Source organism: Eriocheir sinensis, chromosome 30 (genome assembly GCF_024679095.1).
Source record: "Eriocheir sinensis breed Jianghai 21 chromosome 30, ASM2467909v1, whole genome shotgun sequence".
Classification (NCBI taxonomy): domain Eukaryota; kingdom Metazoa; phylum Arthropoda; class Malacostraca; order Decapoda; family Varunidae; genus Eriocheir; species Eriocheir sinensis.
In genome coordinates this window covers 1778276-1802780 of record NC_066538.1, presented here as the reverse complement: position 1 = coordinate 1802780, position 24505 = coordinate 1778276, and the positions used below count along the sequence as shown (strand labels likewise).

The window sequence follows — 24505 nt, the reverse complement described above, 5'->3', positions numbered from 1 at the left end:
CATGCACCTCAAGGCCCCTGACTGTGCCCTAACCCTGCCCACGGCCTTGACAGTGATCACCTCAATGCCACAGAGATAAAAGTGTTGGAACTACGGCGTTATTGAAGGAATTGTGTGCGTCGGCTGCTAGCTCAGTGCTGCGGCTGCCGGTAGAGAGGGAGGTTGTGCTCATCCCTTTGATCCTGTGACACGCTGTAGGACCTTAACATGTGCGAGATGACCTTTGACACGGGGAATCCTGCCCTCAATAAGCTGGTGGAGGAGTGGCTCAAGCGGGACAAGGTGAGTAGTGACCCCAGACAGGTAGATTTGGTTTATTGACAGGTGGTTTTCCGCTTCCCTCGTGCAACCGATCTTAACTAATGACCCTTTTTTTACGTTTTTACGCTATATAGAAGATTACTACGTTGTGTGTGTAAAGAATAGGTATTGATGATTAATTAGAAGCCATTGTGAAGTATGAAACCTATCAGAATAAGGAGAAATCAAGTAAAATGACAGGTGGTTTTCCTCTCCCCTTGCAACCAATCTTAACTAATGACCCTTTTTTAACGTTTTTACGCTATATAGAAGATTACTACGTTGTGTGTGTAAAGAATAGGTATTGATGTTTATTTAGAAGCCAGTGTGAAGTATGAAACCTATCAAAATAAGGAGAAATCAAGTAAAATGACAGGTGGTTTTCCTCTCCCCTTGCAACCAATCTTAACTAATGACGTTTTTTTAACGTTTTTACGCTATATAGAAGAATACTACGTTGTGTGTGTAAAGAATAGGTATTGATGTTTAATTAGAAGCCATTGTGAAGTATGAAACCTATCAGAATAAGGAGAAATCAAGTAAAATGACAGGTGGTTTTCCTCTCCCCGTGCAACCAATCTTAACTATTGACCTTTTTTTAACGTTTCTACGCTATATAGAAGAATACTACGTCGTGTGTGTAAAGAATAGATGTTAGTGTTTATTTAGAAGCCAGTGTGTAGCGGGAAATATGTCAGAATAAGGAGGAATCAAGTAAAATATCAGGTGTTTCTCCTTTTCCTCGTGCAACCAATCCTAACTAATTACCTTTTTTTTACGTTTCTACGCTATATAGAAGAATACTACGTTGTATGTGTAAAGAACAGATGTCAGTGTTTATTTAGAAGCCAGTGTGAAGCAGGTAATATATCAGAATAAGGAGATATCAGGTAAAATAACAGGTGGTTTTTCTTTTCCTCATGCAACCAACCTTACCTAATGATCCTTTTTTAACGTTTTTACGCTATACAGAAGAATACCACGTTATTTAGGTGTATAATAGATGTCAGTATATGTATGGAGACCAGTGTGAAGCGGGAAATCTATCAGAATAAGGAGGAATCAGCGAAAATGACAGGTGGTTTCCCTTCCTGCATGCTATCGAACTCACACTAATGACCCTTTTTTTACGTTTTTACGCTATACAGAAGAATACCACGTTGTTCAGGTGTAGAATAGATGTCAGTATATGTATGGAGACCAGTGTGAAGCGGGAAATCTATCAGAATAAGGAGGAATCAGCTAAAATGACAGGTGGTTTCCCTTCCTGCAAGCTATCGAACTCACACTAATGACCTTTTTTTACGTTTTTACGCTTTACAGAAGAATACCACGTTATTTAGGTGTAGAATAGATGTCAGTGTGTGTATGGAGACCAGTGTGAAGCGGGAAATCTATCAGAATAAGGAGGAATCAGCGAAAATGACAGGTGGTTTCCCTTCCTGCATGCTATCGAACTCACACTAATGACCCTTTTTTTACGTTTTTACGCTTTACAGAAGAATACCACGTTGTCCAGGTGTAGAATAACTGTCAGTGTATGTTTGAAAGCCAGTGTGAAATGGGAAATATATCAGAATAAGTAGAAATTAGGTAAAATGACGAGTATTTTTCTTCTCTTGTGAAATGTAAACAAAAGCAAGAAACAGCTGGATTTTACGCCTTACGCAAGAATAAATTAAGTAAGATTGGTGTATATAATGCGTCAGTATACGTTTAAATGCCAGTGTGAAGCGTGAAGTATGCCAGAAAAAGGAGAAATATGATAATGTGACAGTTTTTCTTTCCCACGTGTAGAATATGAGAAACAATTTAAATGACCCTTACGTTTTATTTTTTTACTCTTACGCAATAATACCCGAAAGTTATTTAAAGAATAGATGTCAGTGTGCATAGGAAAGCCAGTGTGAAGCGTGAAGTATGCAAGAAAAAGGAGAAATATGACAGTGACAGTTTTTCTTTCCCCAGTGTAGAATATGAGACAAATGACCCTTTTTTTACTCTTACGCAATAGTGCCCCCAAAATTAGGTCAAGATAGGTGTTTGTGAAGCCAGTGTGAAGCGTGAAGTATGCAAGAATAAGGAGAAATATGAAAATGTAAATGATTTTCTTTTTCCACGTGTAGAATATCAGAAACAAATGACTTTTTTTTACTCTTACGCAATAGTGCCCCCAAAGTTAGGTAAAGACAGGTGTTAGTGTGCATAGGGAAGCCAGTGTGAAGCGTGAAGTAAGCCAGAATAAGGAGAAATATGATAATGTGAATGATTTTCTTTTCCCACGTGTAGAATATAAGAAACAAATGATCCTTTTTATTCATTTACTTATTTATTTTACACTTACGCAATTGTGCTCAGTGTGTATAGTATAGGAAAGCCTCTGTGAAGCGTGAACTTGCCAGAATGAGGAGAACTTAAATGACCCTCCACTTAATTAAGGTCTTCTATGTGGCCTTTGAAAATATATATAATCGTAATGGGAGCCCGTGGCGCTTAAAAATATATGTGGAGCTGAGTTTGTATAGATCGAGGCCAGTATGAAGCGTAAATAAATGTCAGAATAAGGAAAAATATTATAGTGTGACAGTTATAGGTATGTGTGAGTTATCAGAATAAATAACTGATTGATTGATAAGTTTATTTTTGCAGGTACAACAAAGGAGAACTGAATAAATGAATAAATAACAGCAACACAGACCTATTCTAAACACACACACACACACACACACACAGTCATAACATTCCTCGGCACCTCATCTCTTCTTGCAAGTGCTCCAGTCAGCATCTATATGATTAATAAAACACACACACACACACACACACGCACGCACGCACATCACGCCACGTACACTCTTTTCCTCTTCCTAGCCAGCCAGTCTTCCTTCCCTCCTCCCCCATTATTAGACAGACAGACAGACACGTTAATCTCAGGCCTAAGAAGATACCAACCCACGAACCGACCCTATCTAGTTATTTCTGGAAGGTTCGAGTTGTAGTAGTAGTAGTAGTAGTAGTAGTAGTAGTAGTAGTAGTAGTGGTGGTAGTAGGTTTAGGTTATACAGGTAATATTCACACACAAAAAAATATATAAATAAGTACTATATATATACCTCATATAAGGTTTAAGGATTTGTTCACGTATATATGGATAAATGAAGAGTACGTGATACAATGCATTAAAAGTGTTTACTGGAACGTTACGAGCTTGACTTTATTATATAGTATGAAATGGAAACACACACACACACACACACACACACACACACACACACACAAACATCTATGCACGCACTCAGTGTTGTTAATTACGGAACGCACGCACACACACACACACACACACACACACACACACACACACACATGCACGCAAGAAATGAAATAAAAAACAGAGAGAGAGAGAGAGAGAGAGAATCCACACTTTGCCTTTTCAAGAGAAGGTGGGGGTGTTATCTCTCTCTCTCTCTCTCTCTCTCTCTCTCTCTCTCTAATCTCCATAATCTCTTATCAGAGTGACATCTTACATGCTATGCAAAGACTGTTATCTTGTGTGTGTGTGTGTGTGTGTGTGTGTGTGTGTGTGTGTGTGTGTGTGTGTGTGTGTGTGTGTAGCCCTAATGGTACGAAGTTGATTGCGAATAGCCAAACACATGTGGAGAGAGAGAGAGAGAGAGAGAGAGAGAGAGAGAGAGAGAGAGAGAGAGAGAGAGAGAGAGAGAGAATCATTACGTTATGCAATATGGTTCTCCTTATTTTCTTCCTGCAAGCCACACTTGATATCTTAAATATTTACATAATAAAGTAAACTGTATATCCTCTCTCTCTCTCTCTCTCTCTCTCTCTCCTCCAGCGACTCTGAATGTGGGAAATAGATAAATAAATACGTATAATATGAACCTAATCCCTTATAGTTCTCATTTATTTTGTCCTTGTATATATTTTGTCTTTTTATATGGTTTCCTTCTACCAAACAACACACACACACATATTCTGCGGGGCCCCACTTCCATAATCAACATCAGAGGGTGTTTGTCGCCGCTCTCGAACGTAAACAAATGACGCAATACTGGCCGGCAACAAGCACGAGAAAGAGAGAGAGAGAGAGAGATGGTAAAGATTGAGTAAGGGTATATTGCACTATCACTCCTCCTCCTCCTCCTCCTCCTACTACTACTACTACTACTACTAGGTGATGGTGGTGGTGGTGATGATATGGAGGTGGAGGTGGTGGTGGTCATTCATGTCAACAGATTTGCCCTTGAATACTTATTGGCACAGAGAGCGAGAGAGATACGGTACCTATGTCTAGCGAAGCGACACACACACACACACACACACACACGATAGCAATAATGATAGTAGGTACAATAACAATAATATTCATGATAATTTAAAATATTGTATTCATATTATTAGGAAAAGTAAAAAAAAAAATATATATCATTAGTCTGTGTACAGGTGTGAGGAAAGAGGAGGAGGAGGAGGAGAAGAGGGAAGAAAAGAAGAGACGATAATGAGAGAGAGAGAGAGAGAGAGAGAGAGAGAGAGAGAGAGTCATTATATTTTTTCCTTCTAAACCATGACCAGGAAAATGTAATGTCACCTTTTTTTTCGTGTGTGTGTGTGTGTGTGTGTGTGTAGACGTGATAGGCCATGCAGTTATTTCACGTTCCCAAACAGTTCCTACACACTGACCTCACATATATTGGCGTTTCCTTTAGATTTAATAAGGAACACCACCAAATCTGGACCATAGGGTATATAGCCCATAGTTTTAAACCTCTTGGGGCCTTAGTTTCCCTGTTTAAAAAGCCTTTCGTAGAAGTTCGTAGGATTTTCATGTAGTTTTTTTTTATCCCAGTGAGAATTTTACCTGATATCTACACCTTGGACGGGAAAACCTTCTTCGCTTCTCTTCTCTCCGTTCCTCCTTTCCCTCCCTTTCCCTCCTTTCTTCTCCCTTCTCTCTTCTCTGCATCCCCTTTTCTTTATTTCTCCTTTTTTATGGATTATTTCTTTTTCCTCTCTACTTCCCTTTTTCCCTTCCTTCCCTCTCCTTCTCTTCCTCTTCTCTTCTCTTTTTCCTCTCTACTTCCTTTTTCCCTTCCTTCCCTCTCCTTCTCTTCCTATTCTCTTTTCTTTTTCCTCTCTACTTCCTTAATTTTTCCCTTCTTTCCCTCTCCTTCTCTTCCTCTTCTCTTTTTCCTCTCTACTTCTTTTTTCCCTTCCTTCCCTCTTCTTCTCTTCCTCTTCTCTTCCTCCTCCTCTACGTAAATTAATTCACCCCAGTTAATCGTCTCTGTGATCTTGGGAAATTGTCTCTTTGGGAACCCGATACGTTCACTAATATTGAATAATACTCACTGCCATACAATACAAGGCTGTGATTTCTGCACTATTCTACTTGAAGGACTCACTCTCTCTGTATACACTCTCATCTAGTGCCTTAGCAATGTACTCCTCATCTCATTTTATTTTCTTCTTGTGTAGGGGAAGGCCAGCAAGTACCTTCCTCCTCCCTTCTTGTACAGTCAAAAATAAACTATTACTACTACTACTCTCTATCCCCAGAATGAGAAGACCCGCGAGGAACTCAAGGACCTCGTGGCTCAGGGCGAGATCGGGGAGGTGGAGCGACTCTTGGGAAGCCGCATGGTCTTCGGCACGGCGGGGCTTCGAGGGCGTATGGGAACAGGCTATGCCCAGATGAACGACCTCGTGATTATCCAGACCTCGCAGGTGAGAGAGAGGGAGGGAGATAGGTAGATAGATAGGTATATTGATTGCTTGATAGATGGTTAGACAGATAAAGGAGAGGTATTAGTAGAGAGAGAGAGAGAGAGAGAGAGAGAGAGAGAGAGAGAGTACTTGTATATTTGTCAAATACAGAATGTGTTAATGCCCTTGGTTCATGAGTGGAGCAAATGACATAATAAAGATAATATTAGCGTAGATACTGTCATATTAAAGATAGATAGTAAGATAGATGAATAGATAGACATATTGAGAGAGAGAGAGAGAGAGAGAGAGAGAGAGAGAGAGAGAGAGAGAGAGAGAGAGTCATTAATCCCACTGCAAAACCACAAACAATTTAACATTATCCCACAATCCCATTCTGCTGCCACCATTTATCGTTTTCCCTCCCTGGCTTTCCATCCGCAGGGCCTCGGCAAGTACCTAGTGAAGGTGAACCCGGAAGCCAAGAACAAGGGCATCGTGATAGGCCATGACAGCCGGCACAACAGTCACAGGTGCGTCCAGACTTAATGAGTGATTATATCTGTGTGTGTAACCTCGAGGGGATAGTGTGATGGAGTTGAGCGCTGAGGCCGTGTGTAGTTATGGTGTATGCCTTTGACTCTGGTTAACTTTTTCGGATGCTTTCTCTCTTTATTGTTGCTTGCTTATTCTTCCTTCTCCTCTTCCTCTTCTTCCTCTTCCTGTCTCTCTATGGTTCCTCTTTCTTCTCCTCCTCCTTCTCCTTCTCTTCCTCCTCCTCCTCCTCCTCCTTCTCTTATCTCTCCATCGTTGCTCACTTGTTTTCCTCCTTCTCCTTATATTCCTGTCTCTCCATTGTCTCCTCCTCCTCCTCCTCCTCCTCCTCCTCCTCCTCCTCCTTGCTCCTGAGGTTCATGCAAGGACTGTTACCATTGTGTGTATGCCCATAATCCTCTGAGTGTATTGACAATCATGCTTCTACTACTACTACTACTACTACTACTACTACTACTACTACTACTACTACTACTACTACACTGTTACCATATCTCAATTCAACTACATACTATATACAGATTAAAGAGAAGAATAATCTGAATAACTTGCAAATAAATAAATACTGATATAGAGATAGATAATTAAATAGATACAATATTGAATGTAAATAAATAAAATGTATAATGCAGTATAGGACCCCCCCACCATGTCCTCCTTCTTCTTCCTCCCTCTTTCCCCCCTTCCTTCACCCCCTCCTTCATCCCCTCTTTCACCTCCTCCTCCTCCCTTCTGCACCTCCTCCTCCATCCCTTACTTCATATACCATTTTTTGCCCCTTCCTTCCCCTCTTTTATCCCCTTCCTCTCCCCCTCTTTCATCTCCTTCCCCTCCATTCACCCCCTCCTTCCCCACCATTCACCCCCTCCTCCCCTGCTTCATCCCCTCCTCCCCTTCTTTCATCTCCTTCGCCCCTCCTTCATACACCCTTTTCCCCCCCATCTACCTCTCCTCCTTTGCACCCTCTCCCCTTTCCTTCCCCGCCATTCACCCCCTCCTCCCCTTCTTCTTCCCCTCCTTCAGGTTTGCCCGGCTAGCAGCGGCGGCCTTCCTCAGCGCTGGGGTGCCCGTGTTCCTCTACAGCAAGATCGTGCCCACCCCCTTCGTGCCCTTCGGAGTGCTGCAGCTCGGGGCGGCCGCGGGGGTCATGGTCACTGCCTCCCACAACCCCAAGGAGGACAATGGCTATAAGGTCTACTGGGGGAATGGTGCGCAGGTGGGTCAATGTTTATTTATTTATTTATTTTTTTACGGTTTTATTATTTGACATTTATATATTTTTTTCTTTTATCTTTTTCTTATTTTTTTTCTCAATTCTCCTTGTTTTTTTCCTTCCTCTTTTATTTCCTCTTTTTTTTTGTTTTCCTTTCAACATTTTCTATTTCTTTTTTTCTTTATCTTTTTTCTTTTCTTCTTTTTATTCTTACTGTTTTATTTTTTTTACCGTGTTATTTTTTTTCTTACTTATCGTTCTATTGTGTCCCTTTATTTTTTTTTTTACTGTTTTGTTATTCGCAATGGTTTTCTTTTCTTTTTCTTTTCTTTTTTTTTCATTTTTCCTTATTTTTTAGATTTCTCCTTCCTCTTTTATTTCCTCCTTCTTTTTCCATCCTTTTAGCTTTCCTTTTAACACCTATATTCCCCCTTATGAGGTTGAACAGGATGAAGACACTGGTCAACGTTCTTCATCTCTGTATAGATCGAGACCTTTCCCTTCACTAATACTGCAAATCCTTCCCAGATCATCCCTCCACACGACAGCGGAATCCAGCAAAGCATCGAGGAGAACCTGGAGCCCTGGGAGGATGCCTGGGACACGGAGAAGGCCACAGCAGACCCCAGGCTTAGCGATCCCCTCAAGGAGATGTCGGGGAAATACTTCGCCAAGCTCTCGGCCTCCATGCTGGACAAGGAGATGAACGCAGCCTCACCGATCAACTTCACCGTCACGGCCATGCACGGCGTCTCGCATGACTATATGGTGGAGGCCTTCAGGATATGTGGGTTTAAGGTGAGTGTGTGTGTGTGCGTGTTTTGAGTTTTTCGTTAATGGTGTGTATGTATGTGTGTGTGTGAGTCCTTTTTATGGTGTGTGTATGTGTGTGTGTGTGTGGATTTAAAATGTGTGTGGATTTGAGTGTGTCTTAAAGTGCGTGTCTGTCTTTTCGTTCATCTTCATTAGGGTACAGGGATGAGGAGGGTTATGTAGATGAGGGTTGAGTTGGGAGACCAATGGAAAGATACAGACTAAACACCGATCGTAAGAAGAACACAAACTTTTAAAATCAATAGAGTAACCTCGCTCCTCCACTCTCAAAATCAGTAATGTAACTTCACTTTTAAAATCAATGGAGAAACTTTACTTGTGTCATTTCCTCACTTTTAAAATCAATAGTTACCTCACTTCTTCATTCTCAAAAACAGTAACGTAACTTCACTTTTAGAATCAATGGAGAAACTTTACTTGTGTCATTTCCTCACTTTTAAAATCAACAGTTACCTCGCTTCTTCATTCTCTAAAACAGTAACGTAACTTCACTTTTAAAATCAATGGAGAAACTTTACTTGTGTCATTTCCTCACTTTTAAAATCAATAGTAACCTCGCTCCTCCACTCTCAAAAACAGTAACGTAACTTCACTTTTAAAATCAATGGAGAAACTTTACTTGTGTCATTTCCTCACTTTTAAAATCAATAGTTACCTCGCTCCTCCACTCTCAAAATCAGTAACGTAACTTCACTTTTAAAATCAATGGAGAAACTTTACTTGTGTCATTTCCTCACTTTTAAAATCAACAGTTACCTCACTTCTTCATTCTCAAAATCAGTAACGTAACTTCACTTTTAAAATCAATGGAGAAACTTTACTTGTGTCATTTCCTCACTTTTAAAATCAACAGTTACCTCACTTCTTCATTCTCTAAAACAGTAACGTAACTTCACTTTTAAAATCAATGGAGAAACTTTACTTGTGTCATTTCCTCACTTTTAAAATCAATAGTTACCTCGCTCCTCCACTCTCAAAAACAGTAACGTAACTTCACTTTTAAAATCAACAGAGAAATTTCACTCCTTATTTTTTTTTCTTCCTCTTTTTTTTTTCTTTTAGCTTTTTTTTTTTCTTTGTATCAGTTTTGCCTTTTTTTCTTTTTTCTTTTTTTTCTCTTATTTTTCTCTTTTTCTTCTCTTTTTCTCATTTTTCCTTATTTTTTTGTTATTATATCGTACGTTCACTTTCCCGTCCCCTCCCAGCCAATGATCCCGGTGAAGGAGCAGATGGTTCCCGACCCAGAATTCCCGACCGTCAAATTCCCCAACCCAGAGGAGGGGAAGAGCGCCCTGGACCTCTCCTTCAAGACGGCGAATGAGAACGACTCCACCGTGATTCTGGCCAACGATCCGGACGCTGACAGACTGGCGGTGGCCGAGAAGCAGCCCAGGTCAGTGTGTTGTGGTTGTTGTTGGTCAAGTTATTTTATTTATTATTTTTTTTTTTTATATAACAAAGGAAACAGCTCAAGGGCAAAAAAATGGAAACAATAATGAAAAAAGGCCCACTAATCACTACTCCCATAAGTATATTAAGTATAAAAAGGCCCACTAATCACTACTCCTATAAGTATATTGTTAAGTATATTGTAGTGTGTTGTTATTTGTGTTATTACTGGTTGAGGTTCTGAGCTTGTGAAGTGAGGTTTGACGGTAAAGAAAACTACTCCAGGACAAAAACAAAACAAAAAACAAAGCATTTCTCATATAAAAGATAATAGAACATTGAACTCGTAAGGTTGTATAATTGATTTGGTTGAGTTCGTGAGTCCATTAACCACCCATCTCTCCCTCCTCACAGCGGCCAGTGGAAGGTGTTCACAGGCAACGAGGAGGGTGCGCTGCTGGGCTGGTGGAACTGGCAGCGCTGCCGTCGCCTCTCCCCGCACATCCCCCCCAAGGACTGTTACATGGTGGCCTCGACTGTCTCCTCCAAGATCCTGAGGGCCATCGCCAACAAGGAGGGTTTCAATTTTGTGGTGAGTGGCCGGGACCTGTAAGAATTGGCCCCATTGCAGACTTATTTTTAGCCCCTTAACCTGTAAGAATTGACCTACATGTAGACTTATTTTTGGCCTTTTAACCTGTAAGAATTGACCTCCATGTAGACTTATTTTTAGCCCTTTAACCTGTAAGAATTGACCTCCTTGTAGACTTATTTTTAGCCCTTTAACCTGTAAGAATTGACCTCCTTGTAGACTTATTTTAAGCCCTTTAACCTGTAAGAATTGACCTCCTTGTAGACTTATTTTTAGCCCTTTAACCTGTAAGAATTGACCTCCATGTAGACTTATTTTTAAACCCTTAACCCGTCCGCTGCAATTGTCACGGATTTGGCCTTCACTGGTAGCCTGGTAACATACACTCCCAGGTCTTTCTCTGCCTCTATGGTGGATAGTGGAGTGTTTCCCATGTGGTATCGGTGTGCTGGATATCCCCTCCCAAGGTGCAGGACTTTACATTTTCCTTCAGTGCATTGTAGCAGCCACTGTCTGTTCCATTCCTGTTGCTTGGTGATGTCTTCTGGTAGGAAACCTGCAGTCAAGGGGTTAAACTTTCAAGAATCTAGCTCATTCAACTTTCTTTTAATGTCATGTAATTTCGTTTAACCTCACTTAACCTTTTTTAACCTCCAGGTCATTGTAGTCTTTGTATTACATAGGTGGTGTTGAGTCTATGCATATTTTAGATAACTTAGAATCATTTTAGTTTCTCTCTTTTTAGCATACATAACTTGCTTGCACTGAGACATCCTAGCCACATTCTCTTTTTTTCTTCTTTTTTTGTTTTTTCTTCTTACACCAAAATAATCAGTTCAAGGAAAGAAAGAAAAAAAAGACCTATATCGTGTCAAGTTACCGAGACCCTAGGTAATAATGACCCTAAACCGTTCCCTGCAGGAGACGCTGACGGGCTTCAAGTGGATGGGCAACGTGTCCCATGACCTGATACAGAAGGGCAAGACCGTCCTGTTTGCCTTTGAGGAGGCCATCGGGTTCATGAATGGCTCGGAGGTAAGGACCAACGAAGGAGCTTATTTAACCATGAGTATAATTTTCAGTTCAAGATTTTTTTTCGCATTTTCAATTTTAATCACTCATGGAATTTTCCTTTTTTTTATTTTATCCCAGTTATGATTTTTAGCTCATGAAATCTTAGTTGTTTTATGTTTTCCTATTTTTTTTATTTTTATTTTTTATTTTTTCCTATTTTTTCCATTTGTCCTATTTTTCCTTTATTTTTTTCATGAATGGCTCAGAGGTAAGGACAATGCGAGGAGAACTATTTTCCCCCAATCATGAATTCTGTCTCACATGAAATCTTACTGTTTTTTTCCTATTTTTTTCCCTGATTATGTCAAGTCCTCATTAAATTTTGTTATTTTCCCCAATAATGATTTGCAAACCTTAGGAAATGTTTACTTCTTTTCCCTGATATTTTTTCTTATGATTGTGATTTCCAGCCCTCGAGAAATCATACTATGTTTAAGTACCTTGTTTTCTTCTTTCCTCCTTTTCTTAAACGGGTTAAGGAGGTATTACACTGGGAAAATTTTCCGCGGATCTTCACTCATAAAGCGTTGATTTTTGCCTACGTGGACATACTTCCGTCGTTTTCCAATCACACTTGCCCCGCGCTCTCGGTGTTCCGTGGTCTTGAGTCTTGACCGACACATTTTCACAACAAGTATGGCTGACGCCTGGCGTCCCTAGCTGTTTGCACCCCCGTTTTCACTCAAAGTGACACTCAATTTATACAAGCAACGGAAAAAGAAAAGAATGTGGAGGCGGCAATGGCTTGCAAGAAGAGATGAGGGCAGTGAAGTGATGCAGCTGTTGCAAGAACTACGTCTAGAAGACGAGGAAGGCATGTCCCGTATTTTCTCAATTTAAGTGACCTCGGAGACCCTGGTCCAGGCAACAACACTCATAGCTGAGTAAATGTATAGGGACAGTAGGGTGTAGCTTCTTCCTATTCTCTTTTCTTGTTATTGCTGATGATGATGATTATGAATACCGTCATCCTTCGGTGAAATCTACCGTAGTTACGGTAGATCGTGGACACGTCAGAAAACCACGGAAATGAGAACCACACCAACGGAAATCGTGGTTTGACTGAAGGTCCACGGAAAATTTTCCCAGTGTAATACCCCCTTTACACTGTACTCCATAATTTTACATAATGGCTTACTCTGTACTTAGTGGGTTAACTTAATACTTTACTCTATACATACCTAGTTTTTATCTGTTTTCTACCTTCAGTGTTAAATCACCATCTTTCTCTTCCTTCCTCCCTTACTCACTTCATTAATGGTTCACTGCGCTCAACCCTCCACTATACTAACACAGTACATCCCTCCCCTGTCCCCTTCCTCCCCCCGCCCCCCCTTCCCCCAGGTGTTGGACAAGGATGGGGTGTCGGCAGCAATGTACCTTGCTGAGCTGGCGACGCACCTGGCCAAGGAGAACATGACCCTCACCGACAAGCTACAGGACATATACAAGACGTGAGTTGACCTTCCGTGGCTGACCTTTCTTGACCTGACGTGATGTTGTGTTAATTGGATTGGTTTTTCATGATTTTTTTGTTTAGTCTTGTTTATTAGAGTTGTGAGTTGACCCTCCATGACCTTATGTGACCTTCTCTGCATGACCTTACTTGACCTTTTCTGCATGACCTTACTTGATCTTTTCTGCATGACCTTACTTGACCTGGCTTTCTATTGTGTTAAGAGGACTTTTTTTTCGCAATTTTTTGGTTTAGTCCTGTTTATATGAGTTGTGAGTTGACCCTTCATGACCTTACTTGACCTGACCTCTGCTGTTGTGTTAATTGGATTGTTTTTTCATGATTTTTTTTTTGTTTAGTCTTGTTTATTTGCTACTCCCTAGGTACGGTTAATGTCTCTCTAGGTACGGTTAATGTCTCTCTAGGTACGGTTAATGTCTCTCTAGGTACGGTTAATGTCTCTCTAGGTACGGTTAATGTCTCTCTAGGTACGGTTAATGTCTCTCTAGGTACGGTTAATGTCTCTCTAGGTACGGTTAATGTCTCTCTAGGTACGGTTAATGTCTCTCTAGGTACGGTTAATGTCTCTCTAGGTACGGTTAATGTCTCTCTAGGTACGGTTAATGTCTCTCTAGGTACGGTTAATGTCTCTCTAGGTACGGTTAATGTCTCTAGGTACGGTTAATGTCTCTAGGTACGGTTAATGTCTCTAAATGCAGTTAATGTCTCTATAAATGCAGTTAATGTCTCTAGGTATGCAGTTAATGTCTCTCTAGGTACGCAGTTAATGTCTCTAGGTACAGTTAATGTCTCTAAATGCAGTTAATGTCTCTAGGTACGGTTAATGTCTCTCTAGGTACGGTTAATGTCTCCCTAGGTACGGTTAATGTCTCTAATGTCTCTAGGTACGATTAATGTCTCTCTAGGTACGGTTAATGTCTCTCTAGGTACGGTTAATGTCTCTAGGTACGGTTAATGTCTCTAGGTACGGTTAATGTCTCTCTAGGTACGGTTAATGTCTCTCTAGGTACGGTTAATGTCTCTCTAGGTACGGTTAATGTCTCTAGGTACGGTTAATGTCTCTAGGTACGGTTAATGTCTCTCTAGGTACGGTTAATGTCTCTCTAGGTACGGTTAATGTCTCTCTAGGTACGGTTAATGTCTCTAGGTACAGTTAATGTCTCTCTAGGTACCGTTAATGTCTCTAGGTACGGTTAATGTCTCTAGGTAATGCAGTTAATGTCTCTAAATGCACGGTTAATGTCTCTAGGTACGGTTAATGTCTCTAAATACAGTTAATGTCTCTAGGTACAGTTAATGTCTCTCTAGGTACAGTTAATGTCTCTCTAAATGCAGTTAATGTCTCTAGGTACAGTTAATGTCTCTAAATGCACGGTTAATGTCTCTCTAGGTATGGTTAATGTCTCTAGAATGCAGTTAATGTCTCTAGGTACGGTTAATGTCTCTCTAGGTACGGTTAATGTCTCTAGGTACGGTTAATGTCTCTAGGTACGGTTAATGTCTCTAGGTACGGTTAATGTCTCTCTAGGTACGGTTAATGTCTCCCTGTCTCTTCTACTCTCTAGGTATGGTTAATGTCTCCCTGTCTCTTCTACTCTCTAGGTACGGTTAATGTCTCCCTGTCTCTTCTACTCTCTAGGTACGGTTAATGTCTCCCTGTCTCTTCTACTCTCTAGGTACGGTTAATGTCTCCCTGTCTCTTCTACTCTCTAGGTACGGTTAATGTCTCCCTGTCTCTTCTACTCTCTAGGTACGGTTATCATGTCAGCAACAACTCCTACTACATCTGCCACGACCAGAACATCATCTCCTGTATGTTCGAGCGGATGAGGAACTTCTCCGGCAACAGCAAAGTGAGTCCCGTCCTTTTGCTTCCACTTAGTTTTGTCCACACTCATGATTTCCACATCCTTCCACTCTGTCCTTCCCTTTCCGTCTCTCTCCGGCATATGACCACAGATGTTGCGCCGACTAAACGAACTTTCCACATTCTTCTACTCTGTCCTTCCCCTTCTGTCTCTCTCCGGCATATGACCACAGATGTTGCGCCGACTAAACGAACTTTCCACATTCTTCTACTCTGTCCTTCCCCTTCTGTCTCTCTCCGGCATATGACCACAGATGTTGCGCCGACTAAATGAAACTTTCCACATTCTTCCACTCTGTCCTTCCCCTTCCGTCTCTCTCCGGCATATGACCACAGATGTTGCGCCGACTAAATGAAACTTTCCAACTTTCCTCTCTGTCCTTCCCCTTCTGTCTCTCTCCGGCATATGACCACAGATGTTGCGCCGACTAAATGAAACTTTCCAACTTTCCTCTCTGTCCTTCCCCTTCTGTCTCTCTCCGGCATATGACCACAGATGTTGCGCCGACTAAATGAAACTTTCCACATTCTTCCACTCTGTCCTTCCCCTTCTGTCTCTCTCCAGCATATGACCACAGATGTTGCGCCGACTAAATGAAACTTTCCAACTTTCCTCTCTGTCCTTCCCCTTCTGTCTCTCTCTGGCATATGACCACAGATGTTGCGCCGACTAAATGAAACTTTCCACATTCTTCCTCTCTGTCCTTCCCCTTCTGTCTCTCTCTGGCATATGATCACAGATGTTGCGCCGACTAAACGAAACTTTCCACATTCTTCTACTCTGTCCTTTCCCTTCTGTCTCTCTCCAGCATATGACCACAGATGTTGCGCCGACTAAATGAAACTTTCCAACTTTCCTCTCTGTCCTTCCCCTTCTGTCTCTCTCCGGCATATGACCACAGATGTTGCGCCGACTAAATGAAACTTTCCAACTTTCCTCTCTGTCCTTCCCCTTCTGTCTCTCTCCGGCATATGACCACAGATGTTGCGCCGACTAAATGAAACTTTCCACATTCTTCCACTCTGTCCTTCCCCTTCTGTCTCTCTCCGGCATATGACCACAGATGTTGCGCCGACTAAATGAAACTTTCCACATTCTTCCTCTCTGTCCTTCCCCTTCTGTCTCTCTCCGGCATATGATCACAGATGTTGCGCCGACTAAATGAAACTTTCCACATCCTTCCACTCTGTCCTTCCCCTTCTGTCTCTCTCCGGCATATGACCACAGATGTTGCGCCGACTAAATGAAACTTTCCAACTTTCCACTCTGTCTCCACCCTTGCCTTGTCATCTGAGGGAGCACCACACAGCACCTAACCCTCACATATGATTGCTTCCTGTCTCTTCACTAACTTTTACATACCCATAATATCAAGGTCTTTTGTGTCATGTTTTTGTTGCCCTTGAGGTCCTTGTATTGCTGTAAAAAATAAAACCTCCCTTCATTACCCTTGATATACCCTCCCTTTACTTTCAATATCACCCTCTCCCTCCAGTACCCTTTGCATACCCCCTACTTTTTTGTACCCCAAGATTTCCCCTTACAGACTCACTCCCTTCCCTCCCTTATCATTCTCTCCCTTCACTACCCTTTGCATACTCCCTCCTTTTCAGTACCTCAAGATTTCCCTTTACAGACCCACTCCCTTCCCTTCCCTTTGACCCTCTCCCTTCACTACCCTTTGAATACCCCGTCCTTTTCAGTACCCCAAGAATTCCCTTTACAGACTCCCTTCCCTTCCCTGCCCTTATCATCCTCTCCCTTACCCTTTACATACTCCCTCCTTCCCTTCCCTTATCACCCTCTCCCTTCACGACCCTCTACATGCCCCCTCCCTTTCAGTACCCGAAGAGAGTGGGTAGCGACCGGTTCCCAATAACAGCGGTGCGGGACCTTACAACGGGGTATGACTCGTCTCAGCCCGACCAGCGTGCCGTCCTGCCCGTGTCCAGCTCCAGCCAGATGATCACCTTCTCCTTCGACAACGGCTGCGTGCTGACCCTCCGGACCAGCGGCACCGAGCCCAAAATCAAATACTACTCAGAGATGTGCGCCACCCCAGAGCAGAGGTGAGTTATGGGGTTAGGGGATAGAGAGGTGGTCAAAGGTGTTTTTTTCCTCACATTTCTCTGCCTGCAATCCATTTCTTTCCCTACCCTCTTCCTCTCTCTTCTCCCATCCAATACCATCTTACTGTTTCCTCCTATATCTCTCCTATCCTTATCCTATCCATCCTATATCGTTCTTTCTGTGTGTGTATTTACCTAGTTGTAGTTTTACAGGGCCTGGGCTTACGCTCGTGTGGTCCCGTCTCCGTATCTGTATTTGTGCAACTTTTCCTTAAAACTTTGCACACTCTTCGCCAATACTACATCCTCACTTAGTCTGTTCCAAACCTCTATATTTCTTTGTATGTGTGTATCAATGTGGCTTGTGTTTACAGTGACTGGACAGCTCTCGAGGTTGAACTTGACGAACTGGTGACCTGCGTGGTTGAGGAACTGATGCAGCCGACCAAGAATGAGCTGATTCCTAAGGCTGACTAAGACATCTGCCCCTCAACCAACCACCCACCCAGTCCTCCAGTCCTTCCCTGTGCCATGACCACCACCACCACCACCACCAGTAACACCACCACCACCACCAGTAACACCACCAGTACTTGTATTTTATTTAGTTTGTCTTTCATTTCTACTGGTTATTTTATTGGTAAGTGTGTTTTTTCTATTTTTTTCATCTCCACCACCACCACCACCAGTAACACCACCAGTACTTGTATTTGATTTAGTTTGTCTTTCATTTCTACTGGTTATGTTATTGGTAAGTCTGTGTTTTTTCTAGTTTTTTCATCACAGATTCATTGTATAAGAGACTTGGCAGATTAACTTTTCACTCCCTTTTCTAAATCGCTTCATCTCTTCTAATTTATTTTTCCCCTCCGTTGTGTTCAAGAGAAGCATTTCCGTGGAGATTCATTGGATAAGAGACTTGGCAGATTAACTATTTTCCTCCCTGTTCGAAATTGGTTCATCTCCTGTAATTGTTTTTTCCCTCCGTTGTGTTCAAGAGATGCAGTTCAGCAGAGATTCATTGTATAAGAGACTTAGCAGATTAACTTTTCACACCCTTTTCTAAGTCGGTTCATCTCCACTAATTATTTTTTCCCTACGTTGTGTTCAAGAGATGCAGTTCAACAGGGATTCATTGTATAAGAGATTAACTTTTCACTCCCTTTTCTAAATCAGTTCATCTCCACTAATTATTTTTTCCCTCTATTGTGTTCAAGAGATGCAGCTCAGCAGAGATTCATTGTATAAGAGACTCATGTTCATGGTATTCCTTCATTTGTTTTGTTATGTCGAATTACGATGACAATGAATTTCCTGCTTTAATTTCGCTTCTTTTCCCAATGCAGTTTTAATTATTTTTTCCCTCCGTTGTGTTCAAGAGATGCAATTCCGCAGAGATTCATTGTATAAGAGACTCGTGTTCATGGTATTCCTTCATTTGTTTTGTTATGGTGAATTACGATGACGATTCGTACTTTAATTTCGCTTCTTTTCACCATGCAGTTACGAGGTTCAATTCCACATGTGCCATAGGGAGTGTATGTGTATTGGTGTTTGCATTTTCTCCGCTGGGTGTAGCTGAGGAATGCTAGCCATGCAGTTGACATATTTGAACCCTGAAATAGCATCTGTGTTTGTGTGTGTGTGTGTGTGTGTAAGGTCATGGTTAAGTCACGTTTTTCAGTATTATCAATTTTGTGTTCATTTTCTGGGCACCTCAAGACATGCTGGTCCTCTGTTTGTGAGTGTGTGTGCCTGCAGAAGTATACCTCAATTGAATTAACGCACAGTACGTCGGAAATTAAATCACTTTTGTGCTACTTTTTCTGTTATCAGCTTCAGAGAAAGTCAATGTTTTTAAGCACGGGCAAGTCGGCTGAAAAGTCTCTATGTACGGTAAATGATAACTTAAGTGTATGTATTTATAAGTCAAGGATTGAGTGGCAATAGAAAGAGGGTTGAAAAGTCTCTATGTACAGTAAATGATAACTTAGGTGTAGAATATGTACCTCAAGCAATGCGTGGCAGGAGGGGGAAGGCTGAAAAGAAGTGGCCTGCTTTTCTGATATCAGCTTAACATGTCCGCTGTGACTGTCACGGATTTGGCCTTCACTGGTAGCCTGGCAACATACACTCCCATGTCTTTCTCTGCCCCTGTGGTGGATAGTGGAGTGTTTCCCATGTGGTGTTGGTGTGCTGGATATCCCCTCCCAAGCTGCAGGACTTTACATTTTTCTTCATTGCATTGTAGCAGCCACTTTTTGTTCCACTCCTGTAGCTTGGCGATGTCTTCTTGTAGGATATCCGCAGTCAAGGGGTGAAGAGCAAGTCAGTGTTTTCTTTGTTTTGCCGCACCACGTTGGGTCTACAGCCTTACCATCATGTTCCTGAGCACACCTAAAGAGAGAGAGAGAGAGAGCAGGTGTTTGGGTCTTTATGTAGGTTAAGAAGAATTTGTGTTATTTCATTGTATTGGTGATTTAGATTTTGTGAATGTGTTGGAATGTGTTTGAACAGTTGTCGTTACCAGAGTTTAGCGTTTCGTTCTCTCCTGTTTTATATCTACGAGTAAGAATTTGTTTGATCTTTATTCATTGATATTTAGATTTTGTGAATGTGTTGGAATGTGTTTGAACAGTTGTCATTACCAGAGTTTAGTGTTTCGTTCTCTCCTTTTTTATATCTACGAGTAAGAATTTTTGCGCATGTGTTGAAATGTATGATTTGTTATATTTATCATTATCAAAGTCTAGTGATCAATTTACGTCGCTATATATAAGTAGAAGTAATTTTATTTTACTTTCATATTATCAGCCTATGAATTTCATGAGTGTTAATTTAAGAATGTGCTTTTTGTTCTATTTATATATCATCACCAAAGTTTATTGTTCTGTTTCAATTCTTTCTTCATATATGAGTACGTAGGAATATAATTTTTTTCATATATACGTAAGAGTTCATTTTACTGTATTTCACTGCTGTTTAAGTTATGTGACTTTGGAGAATTTATGATTTGCTTTATTTATTTATCAGTGTCACAAAGTTTAGCGTCCTGTTTCAATTTCTTTCATATATAAGTATGTAAGAATATATTTTTTTTTTCATATATACATAAGAGTTCATTTTACTGTATTTCACTGGTATTTAAATTATGTGAATGTGTAAGAATGTATGATTTGCTACACTTATTTATCAGTATCACAAAGTTTAGTGTTCTGTTTCAATTTTTTTTTATATAAGTATGTAAGAATTCATTTTACTGTATTTCACTGGTATTTAAATTAAGTGAATGTGTAAGAATGTATGATTTGCTACACTTATTTACCAGTATCGCAAAGTTTAGCGTTCTGTTTCAAATTTTTTTCATATATGAGTACGTCAGAATTCATTTTACTGTATTTCACTGGTATTTAAATTATGTCAATGTGTAAGAATGTATGATTTGCTACATTTATTTATCAGTATCGCAAGGTTTAGCATTCTATATCAATTTTCTTTATATATAAGTATGTAAGAATCCATGTTAAACTATACCTCTTACTTTCATCAATCTTCTGTTTCATTTAAGGTGAAACTAATTTATACTCTTAAGAATGACCCACAAACCAAGTCACGTCCTCAGTTTAGCGAAGGGGAAGGAGGAAGGACGAACTTGCAGAAAGACAAAAATGTATGCTTAGTTGTGTACATGTATAGTCATCTAATTGTTTATATTTAGCTTAGATGGTATAGTGGAGCTGTGTGTGTGTGTGTGTGTGTGTGTGTGTGTGTGTGTGTGAAAACAGTGCCGGGGAGGGAAAAAGAAGGGTGATTGGAAGGTAGGGGAGGAAGGGAGAGCTTGGAAGGGAAGTAAAGTTAAGGAAGGGAAGGGAGGAATAGGAAGGTGTGGGAAGAGTGTGTGTGGGTGTGGGTGTGGGTGAAAACAGTGCCGGGGAGGGAAAAAGAAGGATGATTGGAAGGTAGGGGAGGAAGGCAAGTAAAGTTAAGGAAGGGAAGGGAGGAAAAGGACGGTGTGGGAAGTGTGTGTGTGTGTGTGTGTGTGTGTGTGTGTGTGTGTGTGTGTGTGTGTGTGTGTGTGTTGACGTAGGAAGCAGAAGAGTCATTTTGAGCTGGCATGAATCTGTATCCTTATTTAATGTGATTGGTTTCAGCGTTTAATCAGTTCAGGAAGAAGGATGAAAGGACGGAATCACATTTAATCAATAGCAAAATAGATAGATAATGAGGCTTGTATGCCCTTAGATTATTTTTGTGCTTGTCATAAGAAGAAACATTGCATTCCAGGCCTCCTAGTACCTAATTAGACAACTTTTCACCATTTTAGGAAGCTTAGGAAGAAAGAACATAATCACATTTTATCAATAGTGAAATACATGGATTCAGTAAACCCTCGATATAACAGAGCGATTGGGGGGAACCTTAGTCCGTTAATGCCGAGAGTCTGTTATAGGCGGCAGGAATTAAAAAAGAAATGTAATATAATACTGACGAACCGAATAAACGCAGTAATGAAGTTAGCACATACTTATAGACCATCTTTGTGCTTGTGATCAGAAGACACCTTGCATTCCAGCTCTCCAAAAACCTAATTAGACAACTTTTTATCAGTTTGGGGAGAAAGGTAAAAGGACATAATCACATTTAAACAATAGTGGAATATATGGATAATAAGGTTAGTACATACCTATAGACCATCTTTGTGCTTGTGATCAGAGGAAACGATACATTCCAGCTCTCCAAAAATCTAATTAGACTATTAATACTAGTAAGAGAATGTAATGAAAACTGTTATGAAAAAATCTAAGCTATAATGATGACAGAAAGGGAAAATTGTGTGTATTTAGAAGAAAAAAAAAACATTCAGAGATAAAAAAATGACAGTAGGATGATAATATGTAAACCTGCATAAAGAAAGTCAAGGCTAATATCAGTATAGTAAAAATATTGTGACAGTAAGATGATGATATGAAAACCTGTATAAAGAAAGTCAAGGCTAAAATCAATATAGTAAAAAATATTGTAATGGTAGAATAATATTATGAAAACCTGTATAAAGAAAGTCAAGGTTAAAATCAATATAGTAAAAAATATTGTGACAGTAGAATAATAATATGAAAACCTGCATAAAGAAAGTCAAGGTTAAAATCAATATAGTAAAAAATATTGTGACGGTAGAATAATATTATGAAAACCTGCATAAAGAAAGTCAAGGTTAAAATCAATATAGTAAAAAATATTGTGACGGTAGAATAATATTATGAAAACCTGTATAAAGAAAGTCAAGGTTAAAATCAATATAGTAAAAAATATTGTGACCATAGAATAATATTATGAAAACCTGCATAAAGAAAGTCAAGGTTAAAATCAATATAGTAAAAAAAATATGAGGAAGTGTAGAGAAAATAAAAAAAAAATATATATAATTATGATGAGAATATATCTATAAATGAATACATAATAATCAAATACAGGATAAGTAATGATAATAATAATAATAATAATAATAGTGATACCAATAAAGGAAAAGGTGATGATATTAATGATGGTGATTCAAGGCAAATAATGAGATACTCAGAGATAGTAATATACAGGACAAAATACTAACAATAATACATGGTAGTTTATATTTGAATGATGGATATAAAACACCAAAGACTTCCCTTATTTTCGCTTTAATTTTACTATATACCTGTTCACCAATACTAATACAGGAAATAATAATAATAATAATAATAATAATAATAATAATGAGTAATATATATTTGAATGATGGATGCAGAATACCTTAGAATTTCCTTTTTTTTATTTTTTCATTCACTTTTAACTTTGTTCGTAAGGAAGGAAGGGAGCAAGGAGGAAATGGAAGGGGTAGGGAGGATAGGGAGGCAAGGAAAGGCAGGGGAGATAGGAAGAAAGGGAGGCAAGGGAACAGTAGGGGAGGGAGGAAGGGATCAAGGAGGAGGAAGTGAAAGGTAGGGAAGGGGTAGGGAGGATAGGGAGGCAAGGAAAGGAAGGTAGGAAGTAAGGGAGGGAAGGGAATAGAAGGGAGGGAAGGAAGGAATAATAATCATAATAACACAGAACAAATAACTAATAATAATAAATAGAGTAATATATATTTAAAAGATGGACATGGAACACCTAAGACTCTCCTCTATGCATTTCATTTCCTATTTACTCATTATTTATTTCCTCGCCTATGCGCTGCAGTCTTGCCAACCCCCGCCCCGCCCCGCCCTATTGATATATATAACACGTAACACAACTGATGCATCCTATAGCGTCACTCTATTATACATACGTTTATAGCTCCATCCTATAGCGTCACTCTATTATACATACGTCTGTAGCTCCACCCTCGTCTATTGTTACGCCTAAGAAAGTATAATGTTACAGAAGAATACATATTTAATCGTATATCGCCTTGTGTCACTTCTTCCTTTTTTACGCAGATGGAGGGAGACAGGGAAGGGAGGCAGGGTAGGGGTAGGGAAGGAAGGGAAGGCAGGGAGCAATAGGGAAAGGGAAAGGAAGGGGAGAGAAGGTTGGGAGGAAAGGGGGAAGGGAAGATAGAGAAAGTAGAAAGGGAGGGAAAGGGAATGGCAGGAAGGCAAGGAAAGGGAGGGAATGATAGAGAAGGGATCGAGAGAGAACGAATGAAAGGCAAGGAAGGGAGGAAGTCAGGAATAAAGCAACAGTAGGAAGGAAAAGAAAGGGGGTCGGGAAAGGAAGGGAAAGGGAGAAAATAGTTAGGGAGGGGCAAAGGAGGGGAGGAAGCGAGGATGGGAAAGGTAGGAAGGTAAGCAAAGATAAGGAAGGGGAAGAAAGAAGGGAAAGGGGTGGTAGGGAAAGGGGAAAGAACAGTAGGGAGGGGCAATTAAAGAACGGCGTATGGAAGGTAGGGGTGGAAGGGAAAGGTAAGGAAGGGAGGAAAGAGAAGGAAGGGAGGGAATGACAAGAAAGGTGAGAAAACAGTAGGGAGGGACAAAGAAGGGAGTATGGATTGGAAAGGTAAGGAAGGGAAGAATAGGGAAGGGAGGAAAGAGAAGGAAGGAAGGTGAGAAAACAGTAGGGAGTATGGAAGGAAGGGAAAGGTAGGGAGGCGAGTAAAGGTAAGGGAAGGGTGCGGCAGGGAGGGAGGGAGACAGTCGACGCGGTATTCACAGGTTCAGGGGACGGGCTAAGAAAGGGAACTATTAACGGAGCGTCCAACCACTTTTGAGAGATGTCAGCCCCCGCGGCCACGTAGAGAGAGAGAGAGAGAGAGTCTGCACATGTGCGATATGGGGGAGCCTCTGACCCACCCACACGGAGGGCCAGAGAGCGGTAGCCTCTGGTCGTGTAGGTGTCCAGCGCGCGTTCCTTTCCCGCATTGCATAACTTCGCCTCACCCCACGAACGCCTCGCCACCACACAGCA

General features: G+C 40.7%; 1 protein-coding gene and 1 long non-coding RNA gene across 5 annotated transcripts; one reads left to right on the top strand and one right to left on the bottom strand.

Moving 5' to 3' along the window:
- The first annotated feature begins 36 nt into the window (after positions 1 to 36).
- Positions 37 to 23503, top strand: LOC127005421 (phosphopentomutase-like). 4 transcript variants are annotated; one of them, XM_050874260.1, is made up of 17 exons: positions 37 to 282; positions 5869 to 6036; positions 6460 to 6548; positions 7594 to 7786; positions 8312 to 8581; positions 9823 to 10010; positions 10421 to 10598; positions 11520 to 11633; positions 13017 to 13126; positions 14900 to 15002; positions 16860 to 17086; positions 17461 to 18998; positions 19081 to 20423; positions 20558 to 20904; positions 21046 to 22151; positions 22225 to 22297; positions 22444 to 23503. In XM_050874260.1, exons 1-12 carry the CDS (start codon positions 208 to 210, stop codon positions 17561 to 17563), a joined length of 1818 nt encoding a protein of 605 aa, XP_050730217.1. In that variant the 5' UTR covers positions 37 to 207; the 3' UTR covers positions 17564 to 18998; positions 19081 to 20423; positions 20558 to 20904; positions 21046 to 22151; positions 22225 to 22297; positions 22444 to 23503. The 4 variants fall into 4 exon arrangements, with proteins under 4 accessions (XP_050730217.1, XP_050730218.1, XP_050730215.1 ...); XM_050874261.1 differs by having other exon boundaries at positions 22371 to 23503; XM_050874258.1 differs by having other exon boundaries at positions 22225 to 22370.
- Positions 21934 to 22264, bottom strand: LOC127005422 (uncharacterized). The gene is made up of 2 exons (XR_007758509.1): positions 22133 to 22264; positions 21934 to 22059 (listed from the first exon to the last, which is right to left on the bottom strand). It is a non-coding gene; the product is annotated as an uncharacterized LOC127005422 (long non-coding RNA).
- Positions 23504 to 24505: the final 1002 nt, after the last annotated feature.